General features: G+C 45.0%; 2 protein-coding genes and 1 long non-coding RNA gene across 3 annotated transcripts; 1 reads left to right on the top strand and 2 right to left on the bottom strand.

Annotated features, from left to right (window-relative positions):
- Positions 1-1,443: 1,443 nt before the first annotated feature.
- Positions 1,444-4,524, top strand: LOC109738219 (uncharacterized). The gene is made up of 11 exons (XM_073511867.1): positions 1,444-1,923; positions 2,017-2,172; positions 2,269-2,472; positions 2,559-2,780; positions 2,872-3,157; positions 3,277-3,479; positions 3,565-3,765; positions 3,849-3,977; positions 4,052-4,167; positions 4,246-4,321; positions 4,408-4,524. Exons 1-11 carry the CDS (start codon positions 1,444-1,446, stop codon positions 4,522-4,524), a joined length of 2,190 nt encoding a protein of 729 aa, XP_073367968.1.
- A 3,079-nt stretch (positions 4,525-7,603) lies between these two features.
- Positions 7,604-10,003, bottom strand: LOC109744383 (protein FAR1-RELATED SEQUENCE 5-like). The gene is made up of 4 exons (XM_045234249.2): positions 9,995-10,003; positions 9,742-9,914; positions 7,768-9,687; positions 7,604-7,628 (listed from the first exon to the last, which is right to left on the bottom strand). Exons 1-4 carry the CDS (start codon positions 10,001-10,003, stop codon positions 7,604-7,606), a joined length of 2,127 nt encoding a protein of 708 aa, XP_045090184.2.
- A 22-nt stretch (positions 10,004-10,025) lies between these two features.
- LOC141021000 (uncharacterized) lies at positions 10,026-10,502 on the bottom strand. The gene is made up of 3 exons (XR_012180997.1): positions 10,379-10,502; positions 10,218-10,286; positions 10,026-10,120 (listed from the first exon to the last, which is right to left on the bottom strand). It is a non-coding gene; the product is annotated as an uncharacterized lncRNA (long non-coding RNA).
- Positions 10,503-22,523: the final 12,021 nt, after the last annotated feature.

The raw sequence follows: 22,523 nt of genomic DNA, 5'->3' as shown, positions 1-22,523 counted from the left end.
GCACCGAGTGTCGGAAATCGATGAGAATTGGCATGCATGATGTCCATGGTCATCCCATTGTGTGAAATTTTTTTGGGGCCATTTGGTTGAGTTGAAATAATTATTTGATATCAAAATTTTCTAATATGAAAAAGAAAAGAAAAAAAGTACATGAAACGAGCCACTCATCGCTCAAAGAGAGGAGCAGCTGCGATTTGTTACATAATTCCCGGATCGGAATCTACAAAAAAAACCTCGAGCGTGGGAAGCCTATCCCTTTAATTTAGGAGCACGTACTGCCTCTCCTCAACTAAGGAAGGCAAAGATCACGGGCGTTCTATCCCTGGTGGTTACGACGACCTAGGAGATCCTCCTCCTCCTATTTAGTCTCGGCATCGTCTTTCATGTCGTCTACGACGGCTCCTACCGCCGAGTCGACGACAGCTGCGTCCCTAGCATCGGCCCAACCCTAGCAAGATCGTCGAGAACATCCAGGTCGTCAGCGCGTGCTGGACGTCGTGGACGAACTGCGTCCATGTTACAACGCCGACAACTTCCATCTTCATCGAGCGATCCAGTATGTTGGCAACCGTACCGCATCGATGATGCTTTTCTTTGTGCGTGTGTTAGATTCGATAGGACTAAGATTAATTAGCGCATAATCTTCGCATTACATCTGTTGGAGTAGATGTTTTTTGTTTGTGCGTGTATTAGATTAGATAGGCCTATGACACTAGATTTGTTTGTGCGTGTATTTGATTAGATAGCCCTACGATTGCAAATTAGTTTCTGCATGTTGTTTGCTGTCTTTCACTTGTAGGTTGGATTGATGAATAAACAACAATATTTTATCAGTGTTAGTTATAGCATAGTCACTTTAAGTTATAGCAATGCCCTAAGACATGCATGTTGCAACTATGAGACGTCGACTAATATTGTATGTGATGCACGTTTGTTTGATGCAGGTTCCAGTATGCATAATTTCGTTTTTTTCTTTTCAATTTACTGTTAATTAGGCACTGTCACCGATTCTTATATCTATTTGTACAGTACCATATGAAAATAAATGATTAGATAAATTATGTTGCTTTTTATTATGAAACTAATTGGTTAAATAAGTACTTGTTAAACTGTCATTTTATGTGCTGCATGTGTCTCTGCTGAATGTTTCAGTATGAATAAATTATGTTGTATAGTTTTCTATCTACTGTGGGATAGTGTATTCCATTATTATGTTTTATGCAACAATATGTTAGGAAAAAAGTTGATTACATAATTTATGGTACTAGTATATTTTTTAACAGGATGGATGAACTCAACGGAGAAATTGTTTGCGCCGTAGAAAAATGGTGCAAACTTATTGCCGGTCTATCTTCCGGTCAACGGGCCGCACTTGCCGAAACACCACTCCGTAGCATGCTTCAGATACCTTCGCTGAAGATGCGTACACTGTTGATCCGGTACATGGTTGAGATATTTGATCCTAGCAAGGGCAGATTCATTGTACAAGACTTGGTTGGCGAAGTGTCTCTCGGTGCCGTGGATGTTGAGTGCATCTTGGCCTTGGAGAACCACGGACTGTCGGCAGAAGGTATTCTCGGTGAGGAAGGTGAGGATGTTAAAGATCGAGTGCCGCCTCAATTCCTGAGCAAGACCACAGGTAACATAGTCATCGATGATTTGATTGTGGACATCACAAAAAATAAATCTGCCGACGACGATTTCCTTCGGAGAGTTGTCCTCGTGTTGCTTGGAACAGTTCTTGCTCCCATGTCGAGCAAGACTGTACCAAAGCAATATTACGCATTGGTGGACGATGTGAAGCGTATATCCAAGATTAATTGGAATGCATTCACCCTCCGGGTTCTGCTGGACTGCCTTCGCAACGTGAGGAAAGGCAAACACCTCCGCCAATGGCCGAGAGGGAACTTAGCTCTCCTGCAGGTACAACTTTCAGACTTGTACCATTGCAAAAAAAATATGATTGCTAATTTACCTGCTGTATAGTACTAATTGTAATTTTTCATATTCATGCAGTACCTGTACTGGGAGAAGGTTCAGCCTCTGGAAGGTGAATGCGCATTCAATCCTAGCTTGTCCATGGAACCTCTAATGAGGAATTGGACTGAAGCTGCAGCCTCAAGGAGAGACAAGTTTGATTATGACCAAGGCCGTGGCCGTGGTAACATCAAGGTAATTCATTACGTTGGGTACTTCTTAACTTTTATATAACATAATTAGTTGTATTAATATTTTTATTGATCACATATACTTGTACTTCACATGCAGATTGAAGACAACATAACCAAGGAGTATAGGGCGCAGGAGCGCAAAGTACCCGAACCAGAAAAGCCAAAAATGAAGCCCGCCGTTGGTGCGGCAAAGAAGTCCAAGTTAGCCTCAAACGCGGACGAGATGATGAACCTCATCATGAAGCGGTGTATGGATTACATACGCAGCCAAATGAAGGAAATACCAGAACAAGTAGCCGAGGTGACACACCCTTAATTCTATGTTTACAACATTTTTGAAGTTGCAAAACCGTGCCGACATTAATTAATATTTTTTATGTAATGCAGAGATTGTTAGAGAAGTTGAACCAAAATGGTGTGATGTACAAGCCAGCGGCTGCTGCGGCTTCCGGCAACAACGATGCCGACCTAGAAGTGGATTCCTTTGAGAATGGTCCGCCAGAAAAAAAAGAATTCGTGTACAAGGATGACTCTGACGGTCTAGAGCCGGTGATTGATTTGACACAGCCTGACGAGCCTGTTGTAAACCAGAACAACGATGATGAGGAAGTATGTTTTCATTTATTTGTCTTCATTTATCTCAATTATGCATCTTCATTTTCGTTAACTGAACCTATCACATTATTTTTTTGTTAACTAGAAAACACCTGCCAAGTTAAATGTTGACAAGACAACGAAGCCTACTGATGAGTGCGGCGCAACACCGGAGAACCCTTGGATTGTAGGTAATTCTCCTCGAGCAGAATCGTCCGACATTGACATTTCTGCAAGTTCTATCGACAGGATGGTGGGTAAGAGCAAGGGGAAAAAGTCTGCAGCAACCGCAAAAGAAGACGATGTTATATCCGGGAAGCGCCGACGGACTGTTCCCAAGAAATTTGAATCCCCCTTTAAACTTGACAAGCCCGGCAAGCGAAGCGCTCGCGGTACTAAGCCATCCGGCAACACTACCGTAACTAGAGGTACCGTTAGTAGCTATCTGAGTGCTTAATTTACTACCATTTCATGTACTCACTGTTCGTGACGTTCGTAATTTATCATGCAGCTCTGTTTAGTGACAATGACATGGAAGGCTCTGTTAAGGACGATTTGACACCGGAACTCATCGATGCTGCTGTTGCGTTTGTGGAGGCAGCTGCTCGGTGTGAGAAGAATATGACAAAAAGAGTTTACTACAATGAACGTGGCACCTCTGTGACTGTGGAGAGTATACGACATGTACTTGAGCATACATGGCTGGCGGATGACGTAAGATCTATTACCATGTCCTGCTATTTAAGTGCATAATCTAGGTGTCACCTATGAAAATAAAATGTTCTATTATTTTACGCAGATTATCGATGCTTATCAGACACATTTGGCTCTGCGCGTTTGTCATGATCGGCACCTCTGTCCAGCCTGGAGGTCCAAATACCTTGTTGATCGTGCTAAGGCACGAGACAACCCTAAACCATCGAAATACAACATGGATAGTGCGCTGAGCAGAGCTGGAGCAGTACGTAGGGTTCTGGACGAGTATACCGTCCGTGATAAGGTACGATATGTTCTTACTAGTTCATTAACACTCATTTCAACAAGCATAATTGCATCTGATTACAAATGTGTTCCACATTTCAGTCGTTTATCCCGTTGAACGTCGGCAATACACACTTGATCACCGTGGTGATGCACAACCGCAAGAAAGAATTCCGAGTTTTTGATTCGCTCTATCCTCTCGAGTTCTCTCTCGACACTGTGAAAGCACTGGTACTCTCCCCGACATTGAGCATTCTTCATATGAAATGTCATATGGTTTCTCACTACTACTTTCTTTCAAATAGCGACTAGCAATAGCAATTGATATGGAAGAGGCAAACCGTATTACACCTGGCAAATATCCAGACGTCACTAAGTGGCCTATCATACCTCAGATCGACATGCCACTACAAGAGGACGGGTGAGTTATGGTTCATCATTTTCTACTTACGAAAGACATGTTCGTGTGCACGGTGACTAATGTTTGCATATATATTAGGAACTCTTGTGGCCTTTTTGTGATTGAAGTTATGGAGCATTGGGACGGGGATCGATGGACCGCCGATTTTACCCAGGTAATTTGTCCTCTCTGCTCGTACACTTGTACAATTGTCGTATAATACCAACTTCTATTCATTAAACCTTGTTCTAAAAATTGCAGGGCACGGTTAATGCAAGGAGAAGGCGTCTCATCGCCGAGTTGGTTCTCTCACCTACCAACACGCTCGAATGTGTGAAGAACAAAATCCGCGACATCGCAAAGAAAAGCAAGGCGTGAAGACATCATACATGATTCAAGATTCTAGTTTCAGTCGTTTGTTTTAAGTCCGGAAGCACGTTTCCCGGAATGGACAACTTTGATTTTCTATCATTCATGTAATAAGCACGATACCATGGATTTTGTGTGGATTTTTGGTCGCTCACACATACTTGTGTATGTGTAATGCAGTCAGACTATACGTTTCGTACCAATAAATTTTTGCTTCCCTTCATTTGTTCTACCTTAATGTTTTTTGCTGCTGTGTTCATTCTTTTCTTCCATGGAAGAGTAATTCATTTCCTTTTTACTTTTGCATATTTTTTTGATTTGATTTGGCATTATTCAACAATAAGAAAAAAAGTTGATAAATTCCTTTTTGTTTGCCTGAGAATCAACCTCGGCTGTCGTGCCATCCGGTGTGGGATCCCGCGCCCGAGACAACGACAGATCCGGTCCCAGCGCGGGCGACCCAGTCGACGAGCGCCAGTTGGCGCGGGGGGACGCGCCAGGTCCGGTCCCGCCCGACCGCTCGGTGGAGACAGCCCGCGTGTCGGACGCAGACGGGCCACCCGTGGATCCTGCGGTTGGTGGAGTAGGCAGATCCGCCGGGGATCCCGTGCGCATGATTGCCGCTGGATCTCTCGGGATCGGCATCCACAGGTGGATCTTCCTCGTGTCTTGCGCCAGACTCCCTTGGCGTTATGTGTTGCTTCAAATCTCGTTGCATAGTTTTTTGCTGCATTTTTGTTAGCCTTTTCCTTTTCTGCATCATGAAGATCAAGATCAGTAGCACCATCAATCACATGATCAACTACTATTTTGCCCCCTTGATCAGTACGATTTAGAGCTCCGGCGGAAGCAAAATAATTTCAGTGCTTAGCCAAGAACCCGCATTAGGATGCAGGTTAAACAAGGGCAAACTATTTCGAAAGTGATATAATTTATTGGTTAATATAATATACTTAGACCTTACACAAATGAACTGGCCACAATGCAGATAGGACTTGATCATTCTGTTCAACAATAAACCACAAAACATACTTAAAATTCATCACAAATCTCCTTCAGCTTCTTGATCTTATCAACGTACCCATGTTTCTGTTTGAGAAAATCTGCAATAATATACTCAAGTTTTTTCTTCTCTTGCTTCAGCTGGTCCCTCTCTCTCATCACTTGGTCTCTCTCTAGCACCACCCGGTCCCGGTCTTTCTCAGCCTTTACCCTCAGGACCTGATGTAGATTGGCACAACCATGATCTGCCATCTTATTCTTCTCCAGCTCCTCTTTGAGATCGCTAAGTGACAATCTTGCATTGCCCAACTGCGTGAGAGCATCCTCCTTATCAGCCACCAGTTTAGCAAAGTCCATTTTGAAAAATCTCAGCTCTTCCTCCGTCCTCCTCTTTTCTCCAATTAACATGCATTTTTCTTCAGCATTCTTAATATTCTGTCTCAGCTTCTCGTCATACATGCTCCACAGTTCTCTTAGGCAGAACTTCGTAGCCACTGACCACTCCGGGTCTACCCATTCCACATAGTTACATTTCACTTCTTCCTACAGTATGAAAAAATATGGTCTCAATCATATATGCACAAATGCAATACAATTACATGCAATGCACTAAAAATATGGTCTCAATCATATAAACACAAAATGTAGCATGCAATGATATACATATATATATATATATATATATGGATCAATTAACTACAAGTATATGCTATTATGTGCTAAAACAAATATTAGACCGTAAAAAACAACATAAATGCGGACTTTGTAAATGCACAAATTAATTGAAATGTATGCAATTTTGGGCAGAACAATGGATTACCGCGAAGTAAATCGAGCACGAGGTAATTTAAACATATATTTACAGTACGGAACAACATACCTTCTGACCACAGGCAAGAAAACGTCTGCCAGTGTCCAAGGAATCAAAAGCAACTAGCCTGACGCAAGGTTCTCGATGCAGACAACGAGAAGACAGATCGTGAGCAATGCCACTCCATTCATAGCAAGGGATAGTCGTAGGAAGCTAAACGAAACAACAGAGATAATGCACAAATCAACGCCCTGCGTTAAATACCGGAAATGAAGAACCCTAACTCTAAGCCTAGCACTATTTGGAGATTATATAGTAGGAGCGTACCTGCGGGCTAGTCACGGATTCGCCATCCGAAGAAGAGCTCGACTCGTCGCTGCACGAAACCATGGCGTAACGTGACCGGCGGCAAGACGTGGATCGGTGGCGGCAGCGGCGGCGGCGGTTGCAGTGGATAGATAGAACGCGCGTGGAGATCGCGAGGGAAGAACCGCCCCGACCAGGTGGCCAGCGCGGCCCATTTAAACGGGCTGTAATCAAAATAAAAATTGTTCAATGGGCTCGGCAACGGGAGCGGCCGTGTGTCGCGCCGTCTTACGGCATCCATCACCCCCCCTCCACGTCATCACGACAAGCGGCCCGAGTTACACTACAAGCCATAAAATGGTGGGTTTTTCTTTTCTTTATAAGGGGAAAATGGTGGGTTTTTGGTACGAAGTCTATACTATAGACCAAAGTGAGCTGGTATCTTCTATATCTAAATGGTGGTGAACCAAAGGAGTCAAAAAAAATTAATTATTACCACACATAATTACATCTTCTATATCTAAACAACTAGCCACCACTAACTATTTCTCTTAACATGCAAGTTTGCCACCTCGTCATTCAACATGTATGGAGAAAGGTCCACCACAACATGCAAACAAAATATTCCCGCAACAACATATACATGTTACACGTAACCATTTCTCTATGAATATATTGCAAAACATTCCCGCAACAACATGCCAGGTATCGTCTAGTTTTCTAATATAATATAACTACAGTGGACAACACAAAAGATGCCATCATTACAATGGCTAAAATGCTATCCATTTTCCATGATTAAAGTCCCTAGTGACCGCCTCCTGTTTAGTCCATATATGCTACAAGCACTATCTCAAGGTACTGGCCTCTTGCAATAGTATATATCATGTATCATGTATGCAGTAACACATTGTAAACACCTCACTATTAGATCACTGGATTCATTGTAACATAACTTTAGCAACTGTTCTACTCTTCTTCGCCCACCACGCTTCTGCACACGATAACAGGAAAAGTTAATGAATGACAAGTTAAAAACAATTATAACCTACAATGCATACAAAACTTACTTCTTATTTAGTTTGCATTTCTTGCTGCGTTTAGTGTGCCCTAGCAATTTGCATGCGCCGCACCTGATTCTGATCTCGTCGTACGAAAGTGGCCTACCATTTTTCGACATAGGGCGGTTCTCATCTACCTTAGTTGCACCTTTCATTGATACTTTAATAGGATCATGAACTTCAACTATGTTGCCTTCACCATCATCTACATATTCAATTGCACAAGTACTAAGATCAGCCATTTTCTTACTCAAATTTTCCTTTAGCTGATCATACTCATGGCTCTTAGCTATCACGGCCTTCAAACTCTCCTGTAACTGATCCCACAAAGTTGGGTGTTTGCATGCTGCATGCATAGCTTCTGAAGCCAACACACTGACCTGGCTATATTTCATTCTTTCAGCTGCTCCAGTCCATCCAAATCCCAACAGATCACTTGTGCGCCTGGCGGGCAGTCCCAACCTTGCGTCTTTCGTGAACCGCACAAGAACTAAACACTTTGGTATTTCAGATATATTCAAGTACTTCAGTACATGGAATATGTGCTTGCAAGGTAGACCCTTTCGAATCATTCTTCTGCAGCTGCACCTTATAGTTTCTGCGGAATTTACTGGAGTGTACTCCACCCAAAAACGGCTCTTCCAGTTATTCTTCCAGGCCACGATGTACTGCTGTGATCCGTCTCCGAGCTTTATTTCTACAATCTCCATGCCACCAATTTTCCTAAGATCTGCTTGCAACATATAGAAGTTTGCTGGAGTGAAGACGTGAGAAGCAGCTATCTCAAGTTCCCTCGAGCTAGTTACTGGCACCGGTAAACTCTGTGAGGCCGTGCAATCATCTCGTGCCTCATTCTCACGGATACGTACAACGGCGTTCTCATAGTGCAAAATCATATCCACCAGGGTCATTTCACCGTCTAGGTGGAGGTGAAGGCATGAGTTTAGACTTTCACTCCTCTGGTTGCTTTTCATGCCAAGCCAAAAACCCTCTGTCAGATAAGCCGCGGCCCACAGTCTCCTCTTCTTATACATCCGTCTCAACCATGTTACTGTTTTTTCCGACTGCCATCTTTTGGAAAACGCGTGCCATCTCTCCTCAAACGTGGCCGTGGACGTGCTGTAGTACAGAAGAGTTCGGAACTCCTTCAAGGACTTGTGACTGAGGTGAATCTTCATATTTTTTTCTATATGCCACGTACATATACGGTGCCACACGTCTGGCAAGACTTGGCGAATTGCCTTCATCATCGCAGCGTCGGCATCCGTGATAACACTCATAGGCATCTTTTGACACATGGACCTCAAAAAAGTCTCCAGCAGCCACACATATGTCTCTTCGGTCTCGTCCGAAACTATGGCACAAGCAAAAACAGTGGTATTCCGGTGATTGTTAAGACCAACAAAGGGTATGAATGGCATACCATACCGGTTCATCTTGTACGTGCTGTCAAATACAAGCACGTCGCCGAAGTCCTCATAGTCATGACGAGACTGGGAGTCACACCAGAACATCCTATTCAGATGTCCTTCCTTGTCTAGCTTGTACTCGAAAAAGAAGCTAGGATCCCTCTGTTTCCTACTGACCATGATGCCTATGACTGTGGCAGCATCACCTTTTGAAAGCAGCTTCCTCTTCTCCCTGGCGCAAAGGTTGTATATTTCACGCCTGGTAAAACCAACACCGCCGTACCATACATGTTTGCTGATGAAGCAATCCATCATGTCGTGAATTCTAATCCCTGCAGCTCCCATGGACATTATCTCATGCTTCTGGTACTCTTTGATTTTTCTGTGGGACCAAAGAAAAGGTACCTCGTCCGGTCCTGCCAAGATATGGCTATGCTTGTCCTCAAAACTATCAACATACCAAACCCCACGCTTTTGGTCAAGCTTCACGGTCAGGTGCGCTTCGCAGTGGCAGCGTGTCTCGGGTCTGAGCCTACGGCTGTGTCCTTCCTCGGTTAGCAACCTGTTGTCATGTTTTCCTTGTCTGGAACAAACAAACCGCCTATAACGCATATGACGTGACTCGGTTTTGCTATACCTGACCCTATTCTTTCTAATGCTGAAACCATTATCTCTAGCATAGCTGTTGTAGAAATCATACGCAGCCTCGTGAGACGTAAAAGTCATTTGTATTATCTGCATGAACATATCCCTCTTATCATCTGCACTAGCAGTATCTTGGACATTCTTTTTACCCTCAACTTCTGTCACCTACACAATCATAACATAGCCATGAAAACAATTTTCTATGGTATAACATTACTTCCATACAACATTGATTACATACATACCTCACTCATGATGACCGACAATTGCGACTCCCCAGAATCAGATGCAGCTAATGATTCGACATCAAGGCCTGTCTCCGCGTCGGATTCACCGTAATAGTCGTACGCATTATGACATTCGGAAATGAGCTGAAAAATATAACACAAATACATAAGTACTTATCATATAATATTCCAGGATTAATTCAATTTGCATGCATGCCAACAAAAAATTCCACTTCCATACCTGACTAATGTAATCTTCATTCGAGATCTCCGAGTTGTTTTCCTCACCATCATCATGCTCATTGTTTTCCTGACCATCATCATGTTCATCCATCTATAAATTTTCAAAATATAATATTGTCGGATGCCACCAAAAAATTACAACATGATAATGCCACTCACATTAAGATCTTCCAATACGTTCCCATTCTCTGACCTATCTCCACGATCTGAATTTTCATCATCTGACCAATCTTCTATCCAGTCTTTCATCAGTTCTCCAAACTCCATGTCATACATCATATCAGTTAACTCATCTTCCGCCATTTCCTACAACAATTAATATGTATCATCACATGTGCAAACATTATCAATGCTGACATATACAACACCTAGCGCACGATCACGGATGTTAAATAAACTACACCAACCGGAGAGCGCCCCAACCGAAGGCGTTCAGATCGTGCACACAACCGACGCCAACGACCTCTGATCGCCCATGGATCCTCCCCCCTCTCCACACCGAGCGGCGTTAAGGTACGTCCCACGAATCCAGTACGTGATCACTTTGGATCGCGAGAACCAGCGCTACCCGTGATAACATGCGCCGCCAGATTCCTAGCCCACGGCACCATTCGTGATTACTTTGGATCGCCGGATACCTAGGTAAGCCGCCGCATCAAATAACGGAGTCGTCGTGCACACAACCGACGGCAACCGTCGCTAGGTTAACCCTAGAAAGAAGAAACCCACTTTAGCCCGCGTGATCACTGTGTATATCACGACGAGCAGCACTACCAGAACAAGATCTGCGATGGCCTGGACCGCCAAAAATCTAGGTTGCCCGCCCCGCTAGGTTAACCACTACGACGAAAACAACGGCAGTTCGTTTGATGCTGCCGCGAGCGAGACAAACGTGGGGAAACGGGATGCGGTACCTGCAAGCGCTGGAGGTTGACGACGGTGCCGCGCGCGCTCTCGGACGAGATCGCCGGCGATAAGATCGCTGCCGCCGATATTCCTAGAGAACCTCACCAGAATGATGGAGGAGCTGCGTGAATGATGGATCTGCGTGATTGATTGAGCTGCGTGATTGATGGATCGGCCGTCGGCAGGTCTTACCTGGTCGTGGGGTCGTGTCATCCTTTTTTTTCGGGATGTCACCGTATACATACGTATGGGTCATACGGGTTATACAGGGCTTGGATATGGGCTACGGGGCTTGGATATGGGCAGCGGCGGGCCGGAGAAAAAATAGATGGCGGGGGTCAAGAATACCCCTAGGAAATTGAGTTAGGGGGGTGCACCGGAGCAAGCCTCATTGGACGAAGGGTATTGGAGTCCGGAATTGTTCCGGGGGTACCAGGCTATGGCCAGCATGTCCGAAAGGGGTTTCGGAGGCCCCGGCAAGCATTGGGGGGCCTTATGGGCCAAGGGGAGGGGGCACACCAGCCCACTAAGGGGCTGTGCGCCCCTCCCAACCCCTCTCACGTAATGTGGAGAGGTGGGGGCGCCTCCCCTAGGGAAGCCACCCCTCCCGGCTTGGGGGGCAAGTTTCCCAGGGGTGGGGGCGCCCAAACCCATCTAGGGTTTCCCCTGTGGCCGCCGCCCCTCCCCTAGGGAACCCTAGGGCGCCTCCTCCACCCCCTTCCCCCTATATATAGTGAGGGAGAGAGAGGGCAGCCGCACCCTTTGCCTGGCGCAGCCCTCTCCTTCTCCAACTCCTCCTCCTCCTCCTCCGTAGTGCTTGGCGAAGCCCTGCCGGAGAACCACGAGCTCCATTGCCACCATGCCGTCGTGCTGCTGGAGTTCTCCCTCACCTTCTCCTCTCTCCTTGCTGGATCAAGAAGGAGGAGACGTCCCCGGGCTGTACGTGTGTTGAACGCGGAGGCGCCGTCCGTTCGGCGCTAGATCGGATCTTCCGCGATTTGAATCGCCGCGAGTACGACTCCATCAACCGCGTTCTTGTAACGCTTCCGCTTAGCGATCTTCAAGGGTATGAAGATGCACTCCCTCTCTCTCGTTGCTAGCATCTCCTAGATTGATCTTGGTGACACGTAGGAAAATTTTGAATTATTGCTATGTTCCCCAACAGTGGCATCATGAGCTAGGTCTATGCGTAGATTCTATGCACGAGTAGAACACAAAGTAGTTGTGGGCGATGATTTGTTCAATTTGCTTACCGTTACTAGTCTTATCTTGATTCGGCGGCATTGTGGGATGAAGCGGCCCGGACCGACCTTACACGTACTCTTACGTGAGACAGGTTCCACCGACTGACATGCACTTGATGCATAAGGTGGCTAGCGGGTGTCTGTCTCTCCCACTTTAGTCGGATCGGATTCGATGAAGAGGGTCCTTATGAAGGGTAAATAGCAATTGGCATATCACCGTTGTGGCTTTTGCGTAGGTAAGAAACATTCTTGCTAGAAACCCATAGCAGCCACGTAAAACATGCAACAACAATTAGAGGACGTCTAACTTGTTTTTGCAGGGTATGCTATGTGATGTGATATGGCCAAAAGGATGTGATGAATTATATATATGTGATGTATGAGATTGATCATGTTCTTGTAATAGGAATCACGACTTGCATGTCGATGAGTATGACAACCGGCAGGAGCCATAGGAGTTGTCTTAATTTATTGTATGACCTGCGTGTCAATGAAAAACGCCATGTAATTACTTTACTTTATTGCTAACTGTTGGCCATAGTAGTAGAAGTAATAGTTGGCGAGACAACTTCATGAAGACACGATGATGGAGATCATGGTGTCATGCCGGTGACGAAGGTGATCATGCCGCGCCTCGAAGATGGAGATCAAAGGCGCAAGATGATATTGGCCATATCATGTCACTTTATGATTTGCATGTGATGTTTGTCATGTTTACATCTTATTTGCTTAGAATGACGGTAGCATAAATAAGATGATCCCTCACTAAAATTTCAAGAGATGTGTTCCCCCTAACTGTGCACCGTTGCGAAGGTTCGTTGTTTCGAAGCACCACGTGATGATCGGGTGTGATAGATTCTAACGTTCGCATACAACGGGTGTAAGCCAGATTTACACATGCGAAACACTTAGGTTGACTTGACGAGCCTAGCATGTACAGACATGGCCTCGGAACACAAGAGACCGAAAGGTCGAACATGAGTCGTATAGTAGATACGATCAACATGGAGATGTTCACCGATGATGACTAGTCCGTCTCACGTGATGATCGGACACGGCCTAGTTGACTCGGATCATGTATCACTTAGATGACTAGAGGGATGTCTATCTGAGTGGGAGTTCATTAAATAATCAGATGAACTTAATTATCATGAACATAGTCAAAAGGTCTTTGCAAATTATGTCATAGCTTACGCTTTGGTTCTACTGTTTAAGCTATGTTCCTAGAGAAAATTTAGTTGAAAGTTGATAGTAGAAATTATGCGGACTGGGTCCGTAAACTGAGGATTATCCTCATTGCTGCGCAGAAGGCTTATGTCCTTAATGCACCGCTCGGTGTGCTGAACCTCGAGCGTCGTCTGTGGATGTTGCGAACATTTGACATACACGTTTTGATGACTACGTGATAGTTCAGTGCGTAATGCTAACGGTTTAGAATTGAAGCGCCAAAGACGTTTTTGAAATGTCGCAGAACATATGAGATGTTCCAAAGACTGAAATTGGGATTTCAGACTAGTGCCCACGTCAAGAGGTATGAGACCTCTGACAAGTTTCTTAAGCCTGCAAATTAAGGGAGAAAAGCTCAATCGTTGAGCATGTGCTCAGATTGTCTGAGTACTACAATCGCTTGAATCGAGTGGGAGTTAATCTTCCAGATGAGATAGTGATGGTTCTCCATAGTCACTGCCACCAAGCTATTAGAGCTTCGTGATGAACTATAACATATCAGGGATAGACATGATGATCCTTGAGCAACTCGCGATGTTTGACACCGCGAAAGTAGAAATCAAGTAGGAGCATCAATTGTTGATGGTTAGTAAAACCACTAGTTTCAAGAAGGGCAAGGGAAAGAAGGGATACTTCATGAAACGGCAAATCAGTTGCTGCTCTAGTGAAGAAACCCAAGGTTGAACCCAAACCCGAGACTAAGTGCTTCTGTAATGAGGGGAACGGTCACTGAAGCAGAACTACCCTAGATACTTGGTAGATGAGAAGGCAGGCAAGGTCGACAGAAGTATATTGGATATACATTATATTAATGTGTACTTTACTAGTACTCCTAGTAGCACCATGGTATTAGATACCGGTTCAGTTGCTAAGTGTTGGTAACTCGAAATAAAAGGCTACGGAATAAACGAAGACTAGCTAAAGGTGAGATGACGATATGTGTTGGAAGTGTTTCCAAGGTTGATGTGATCAAGCATCGCATGCTCCCTCTACCATCGAGATTGGTGTTAAACCTAAATAATTGTTATTTGGTGTTTGCGTTGAGCATAGACATGATTGGATTATGTTTATCGCAATACGGTTATTCATTTAAGGAGAATAATGGTTACTCTGTCTATTTGAATAATACCTTCAATGGTCTTGCACTTAAAATGAATGGTTTGTTGAATCTCGATCGTAGTGATACACATGTTCATGCCAAAAGATATAAGATAGTACCACATACTTGTGGCACTGCCACTTGAGTCATATTGGTATAAAACGCATGAAGCAGCTCCATGTTGATGGATCTTTGGACTCACTCGTTTTTGAAAAGATTGAGACATGCGAACCATGTCTATTAGTATATATGCATGAAAAAAGTCCATACAGATGGATCGTTTGGACTCACTTGATTTTGAATCACTTGAGACATGCAAATCATACCACATGGGCAAGATGACTGAAAGGCCTCGTTTTCAGTAAGATGGAACAAGAAAGCAACTTGTTGGAAGTAATACATTTTGATGTGTGCAGTCCAATGAGTGCTGAGGCATGCAGTGGATATCGTTATGTTCTTACTTCACAGATGATTTGAGTAGATGCTGAGTATATTTACTTGATGAAACACAAGTCTAAATTATTGAAAGGTTCAAGTAATTTCAGAGTGAAGTTGAAGATCGTCGTGACAAGAGGACAAAATGTCTGTGATATGATCATAGAGATGAATATCTGAGTTACGAGTTTGGCACACAATTAAGACATTGTGGAAATTGTTTCACAACTAATACCGCCTGGAACACCATAGTGTGATGGTGTGTCCGAACATCATAAATGCACCCTATTGGATATGGTGCATACCATGATGTCTCTTATCGAATTACCACTATTGTTTATGGGTTAGGCATTAGAGACAACCGCATTCACTTTAATAGGACACCACATAATTCCGTTGAGATGACACCGTATGAAATATGGTTTAGAGAAACCTAAGCTGTCGTTTATTAAAAGTTTGGGGCTGCGACGCTTATGTGAAAAAATTTCAGGCTGATAAGCTCGAACCCAAAGCGGATAAATGCATCTTCATAGAATACCCAAAACAGTTGGGTATACCTCCTATTTCAGATCTGGAAGCAAAAGTGATTGTTTCTAGAAACGGGTCCTTTCTCGAGGAAAAGTTTCTCTCGAAAGAATTGAGTGGGAGGATGGTGGAGACTTGATGAGGTTATTGAACCGTCACTTCAACTAGTGTGTAGCAGGGCACAAGAAGTTGTTCCTGTGGCACCTACACCAATTGAAGTGGAAGCTTATGATAGTGATCATGAAACTTCGGATCAAGTCACTACCAAACCTCGTAGGACGACAAGGATGCGTACTACTTCAGAGTGGTACCTAATCCTGTCTTGGAAGTCTTGTTGCTAGACAACAATGAACCTACGAGCTATGGAGAAGCGATGGTGGGCCCAGATTCCGACGAATGGCTCGAGGCCATAAAATCCGAGAGAGGATCCATGTATAAAAACAAAGTATAGACTTTGGAAGAACTACTTGATGGTCGTAAGGCTGTTGGGTGCAGATGGATTTTAAAAGGAAGACGGACAATGATGGTAAGTGTCACCATTAAGAAAGCTTGACTTGTCGTTAAGATGTTTTCCGACAAGTTCAAGGAGTTGACTACGATGAGATTTTCTCACTCGTAGCGATGCTAAGAGTCTGTTGGAATTATATTAGCAGTTACTGCATTATTTATGAAATCTTGCAGATAGGATGTCAAAAACATTGTTTCCTCGACGATTTTCTTGAGGAAAGGTTGTATGTGATACAACCAGAAGGTTTTGTCAATCCTGAAAGATGCTAACAAGTATGCAAAGCTCCAGCAATCCTTCTAAGGACTGGAGTAAGCATCTCGGAGATGGAATGTACGCTTTGATGAGATGATCAAAGATTTTGGGTTTATACAAAGTTTAGGAGAAACTTGTATTTACAAAGAAGTGAGTGGGAGCACTATAGATTTTTGATGAGTATATGTTGTTAACATATTGTTGATCAGAAATGATGTAGAATTTCTGAAAAGCATACAGGGTTATTTTAAAAGTGTTTTTCAATGGAAAACCTAGATTAAGCTACTTGAACATTGAGCATCAAGATCTATAAGGATAGATCAAAAACGCTTAATAGTACTTTCAAATGAATACATACCGTGACAAGATTTTGAAGGAGTTCAAAATAGATCAGCAAAGAAGGAGTTCTTGGCTGTGTTACAAGGTGTGAGTATTGAGTAAGACTCAAGACCTGACCACGGCAGAAGAGAGAGAAAGGACGAAGGTTGTCCCCTATGCTTTAGTCGTAGGCTCTACAGTATGCTATGCTGTGTACCGCACCTGAAGTGTGCCTTGCCATGAATTAGTCAAGGGGTACAAGAGTGATCCAGGAATGGATCACATGACAGCGGTCGAACTTATCCTTAGTAACTAGTGGACTAAGGAATTTTCTCGATTTTGGAGGTGGTAAAAGAGTTCGTCGTAAAGGGTTACGTCGATGCAAACTTTGACACTAATTCGGATGACTCTGAGTAGTAAACCGGATTCGTATAGTAGAGCGGTTATTTGGAATAGCTCCAAGTAGCGCGTGGTAGCTGCATCTACAAAATGACATAGAGATTTGTAAAGCACACATGGATCTGGAAGGTTCAGACCCGTTGACTAAAAACCTCTCTCACAAGCGAGATATGAACAAACCCCATGGGTGTTGGATTCATTACAATCACATAGTGATGTGAACTAGATTATTGACTCTAATGCAAGTGGGAGACTGTTGGAAATATGCCCTAGAGGCAATAATAAAATGGTTATTATTGTATTTCCTTGTTCATGATAATTGTCTATTGTTCATGCTATAATTGTATTAACTGGAAACCGTAATACATGTGTGAACACATAGACCACAACATGTCCCTAGTAAGCCTCTAGTTGACTGCTCGTTGATCAATAGATGGTTATGGTTTCCTGACCATGGACATTGGATGTCATTGATAACGGGATCACATCATTAGGAGAATGATGTGATGGACAAGACCCAATCCTAAGCATAGCACAAGATCGTGTAGTTCGTTTGCTAAGAGCTTTTCTAATGTCAAGTATCGTTTCCTTAGACCATGAGATTGTGCAACTCCCGGATACTGTAGGAATTCTTTGGGTGTACCAAACGTCACAACGTAACTGGGTGGCTATAAAGGTGCACTACAGGTATCTCCGAAAGTGTCTGTTGGGTTGGCACGAATCGAGACTGGGATTTGTCACTCCGTATGACGGAGAGGTATCTCTGGGCCCACTCGGTAATGCATCATCATAATGAGCTCAATGTGACTAATGAGTTAGCCACGGGATCATGCGTTACGGAACGAGTAAAGAGACTTGCCGGTAACGAGATTGAACGAGGTATTGGGATACCGACGATCGAATCTCGGGCAAGTAACATACCGATAGACAAAGGGAATTGTATACGGGATTGATTGAATCCCCGACATCGTGGTTCATCCGATGAGATCATCGTGGAACATGTGGGAGCCAATATGGGTATCCAGATCCCGCTATTGGTTATTGGCCGGAGAGGTGTCTCGGTCATGTCTGCATGGTTCCCGAACCCGTAGGGTCTACGCACTTAAGGTTCGGTGACGCTAGAGTTGTTATGGGAAATAGTATGTGATTACCGAAGGTTGTTCAGAGTCCCGGATGAGATCCCGGACATGACGAGGAGCTCCGGAATGGTCCGGAGGTGAAGATCGGTATATTGGACGAAGGGTATTGGAGTCCGGAATTGTTCCGGGGGTACCAGGCTATGACCAGCATGTCCGAAAGGGGTTTCGGAGGCCCCGGCAAGCGTTGGGGGGCCTTATGGGCCAAGGGGAGGGGGCACACCAGCCCACTAAGGGGCTATGCGCCCCTCCCAACCCCTCTCACGTAACGTGGAGAGGTGGGGGCGCCTCCCCTAGGGCAGCCACCCCTCCCGGCTTGGGGGGCAAGTTTCCTAGGGGTGGGGTGCCCAAACCCATCTAGGGTTTCCCCTGTGGCCGCCGCCCCTCCCCTAGGGAACCCTAGGGCGCCTCCTCCACCCCCTCCCCCCTATATATAGTGAGGGAGAGAGAGGGCAGCCACACCCTTTGCCTGGCGCAGCCCTCTCCTCCTCCAACTCCTCCTCCTCCTCCGTAGTGCTTGGCTAAGCCCTGCCGGAGAACCACGAGCTCCATTGCCACCATGCCGTCGTGCTGCTGGAGTTCTCCCTCACCTTCTCCTCTCTCCTTGCTGGATCAAGAAGGAGGAGACGTCCCCTGGCTGTACGTGTGTTGAACGCGGAGGCGCCGTCCGTTCGGCGCTAGATTGGATCTTCCGCGATTTGAATCGCCGCGAGTACGACTCCATCAATCGTGTTCTTGTAATGCTTCCGCTTAGCGATCTTCAAGGGTATGAAGATGCACTCCCTCTCTCTCGTTGCTAGCATCTCCTAGATTGATCTTGGTGACACGTAGGAAAATTTTGAATTATTGCTACGTTCCCCAACACCATGTTCATCATTGTCACCGGCATGACACCATGATCTCCATCATCGTGTCTTCATGAGGTTGTCTCGCCAACTATTACTTCTACTACTATGGCTAACGGTTAGCAATAAAGTAAAGTAATTACATGACGTTTCAGTTGACACGCAGGTCATAAATAAATTAAGACAACTCCTATGGCTCCTGCCGGTTGTCATACTCATCGACATGCAAGTCGTGATTCCTATTACAAGAACATGATCAATCTCATACATCACATCCTTCTGGCCATATCACATCACATGACACTTGCTGCAAAAAAAAGTTAGACGTCCTCTAATTGTTGTTGCAAATTTTTACGTGGTTGTTATAGGTTTCTAGCAAGAACGTTTCTTACCTATGCCAAAACCACAACGTGATATGCCAATTTCTATTTACCCTTCATAAGGACCCTTTTCATCGAATCCTATCCGACTAAAGTGGGAGAGACAGACACCCGCTAGCCACCTTATGCAACTAGTGCATGTCAGTCGGTGGAACCTGTCTCACGTAAGCGTACGTGTAAGGTCGGTCCGAGCCGCTTCATCCCACGATGCCGCCGAATCAAGATAAGACTAGTAACGGCAAGTAAATTGACAAAATCGACGCCCACAAAAACTTGTGTTCTACTCGTGCATAGAAACTACGCATAGACCTAGCTCATGATGCCACTGTTGGGGATCGTAGCAGAAATTAAAAAATTTCTACGCATCACCAAGATCAATCTATGGAGTAACTAGCAACGAGAGAGAGGGGAGTGCATCTTCATACCCTTGAAGGTCGCGAGACAGAAGCGTTGCAAGAACGCGGATGAGGGAGTCGTACACGTAGCGATTCAGATCGCGGCAGAATCCGATCCAAGCACCGAACAACGGTGCCTCCGCGTTCAACACACGTGCAGCCCGGTGACGTCTCCCGCACCTTGATCCAGCAAGGAGGAGGGGGAGGTTGAGGAAGAGGGCTCCAACAGCAGCACGACGGCGTGGTGGTGGTGGATTGACAGTTCTCCGGCAGGGCTTCGCCAAGCTCACGCGGAGGAGGAGAGGTGTTGGGAAGGGGAGGGGCTGCGCCTTGGATGTGGTGCTGCAGCCCTCCCCTCACCCCTCTATTTATAGGGAGAAGGGGAAAGGGTGCCGGCCCCTCTAGATGAGATCTAGAGGGGGACGGCGGCCAAGGGGGAGGTGGCTTGCCCCCCAAGCAAGGGGGGGGGGCGCCCCCTTTTAGGGTTCCCCCCAAACCCTACGCGCATGGGCCCTAGGGGCGCCCAACCCACTTAGGGGCTGGTTCCCTTCCACCTACAGCCCATAAGGCCCTCCGGGGCAGGTGGACCCTCCCGGTGGACCCCCGGAGCCCCTTCGGTGGCCCTGGTACAATACTGGCATACCCCCGAACACTTCCGGTGACCGTATGATGACTTCCCATATATAAATCTTTACCTTCGGACCATTCTGGAACTCCTCGTGACGTGCCGGATCTCATCCGGGACTCTGAACAACATTCGGTAATCACATACAAACCTTCCTTATAACCCTAGCGTCATCGAACCTTAAGTGTGTAGACCCTACGGGTTCGGGAATCATGCAGACATGACCGAGACACCTCTCTAGCCAATAACCAACAACGGGATCTGGATACCCATGTTGGCTCCCACATGTTCCACGATGATCTCATCGGATGAACCACGATGTCGAGGATTCAAGCAATCCCGTATACAATTCCCTTTGTCAATCGGTACGTTACTTGCCCGAGATTTGATCGTCGGTATCCCAATACCTCGTTCAATCTCGTTACCGGCAAGTCACTTTACTCGTTCCGTAATGCATGATCCCGTGACTAACTACTTAGTCACATTGAGCTCATTATGATGATGCATTACCGAGTGGGCCCAGAGATACCTCTCCATCATACGGAGTGACAAATCCCAGTCTCGATCCGTGCCAACCCAATAGACACTTTCGGAGATACCTGTAGTGCACCTTTATAGCACCCAGTTACGTTGTGACGTTTGGTACACCCAAAGCATTCCTACGGTGTCCGGGAGTTGCACGATCTCATGGTCCAAGGAAATAATACTTGACATTAGAAAAGCTTCAGCAAACGAACTACACGATCTAATGCTATGCTTAGGATTGGGTCTTGTCCATCACATCATTCTCCTAATGATGTGATCCCGTTATCAATGACATCCAATGTCCATGGTCAGGAAACCGTAACCATCTATCGATCAACGAGCTAGTCAACTAGAGGCTCACTAGGGACATGTTATGATCTATGTGTTCACACATGTATTACGATTTCCGGATAACACAATTATAGCATGAACAATAGACAATTATCATGAACAAGGAAATATAATAATAACCATTTTATTATTGCCTCTAGGGCATATTTCCAACACAGAGCCCGTGGCTCGGTGCTGCCCGGTGGCCATGGCCGTGTGGGCGGTGTGGCTGCTGGGGTGTGGCATTCGGTGACGGTGAGTGTTGGCCGGGGTGAAAACCTGTTCTATCTTCGGACGGACCAGCGGCGGCGAAGCTCGTTCCCTTCTTGAAGGCGTCGTCGCGGCTCTCATTGCCCGTCGTGATGCTTCGGAGGAAACTCTGATCCTCGGATCGGGCGGTGGCGGCGCTCCGGTGTCGTATACTTCCTGAAGGCACCGCCTTGGAGCCCACGGTTCGTCGTATGTGGCTTCATCTCCTCGCGGTGACATTAGTGCTAGGGATGGTGTTGCTGTGCTCAGCGCCTATGTATCCTGCCTTGGGTGTGTGCGTGTGTTGTGGTGGCGTGTATTTGTACTGGGCTGTTGACGATCATTGCTTTATATATAAAGCGGGGCGAAAGCCTTTTTCGATAATGAGCAAGTTTCATAATTAGCTCATTAAGCTCGTTAATACATCACAATGCATATTTGTATGTTAAGTGACAACATTTCTTGGCATTTCAACCCATCAATTCCATCTAATCGATCCAATCTAGCCCACAGTAGACAATAACTAAGCGAGGGATGATGACCTAAGTGAGGGAGCTTTTTCTGCTAGTTTTTAGCCTTTTTCTCTACTTTATTATTTTTTGGTCATTTCTTTCATTTGGTATTCCAAAAAGCCAACATTATTTGATTTTTTAAATAAAATATTTTTTGTAGTCATGAATATTTTTAAAAAAATTATGTTTATTTTTAAGGCTAGAATATTTTTATTTTTTGAGAACATTTGGCAAAAAGATAAAAATTTCAAAAAATTAATTACATTTAAAAAGAAAAAAAGCAAAAAATAAAAAGGTAAGGAAAGCATAATTTTTTAAAAATAAATAAAAATGAAACCGATATGGAATAAACAGAAAAACCAAAAAAGAACCTTTCAAAAGGTTCCTAAAGGCC

The sequence above is a fragment of the Aegilops tauschii genome, chromosome 3, assembly GCF_002575655.3.
Source record: "Aegilops tauschii subsp. strangulata cultivar AL8/78 chromosome 3, Aet v6.0, whole genome shotgun sequence".
NCBI classification, from domain to species: Eukaryota; Viridiplantae; Streptophyta; class Magnoliopsida; order Poales; family Poaceae; genus Aegilops; species Aegilops tauschii.
Note: the sequence above shows the minus strand (reverse complement) of the source record. Positions and strands in the feature narration are given on the sequence as shown.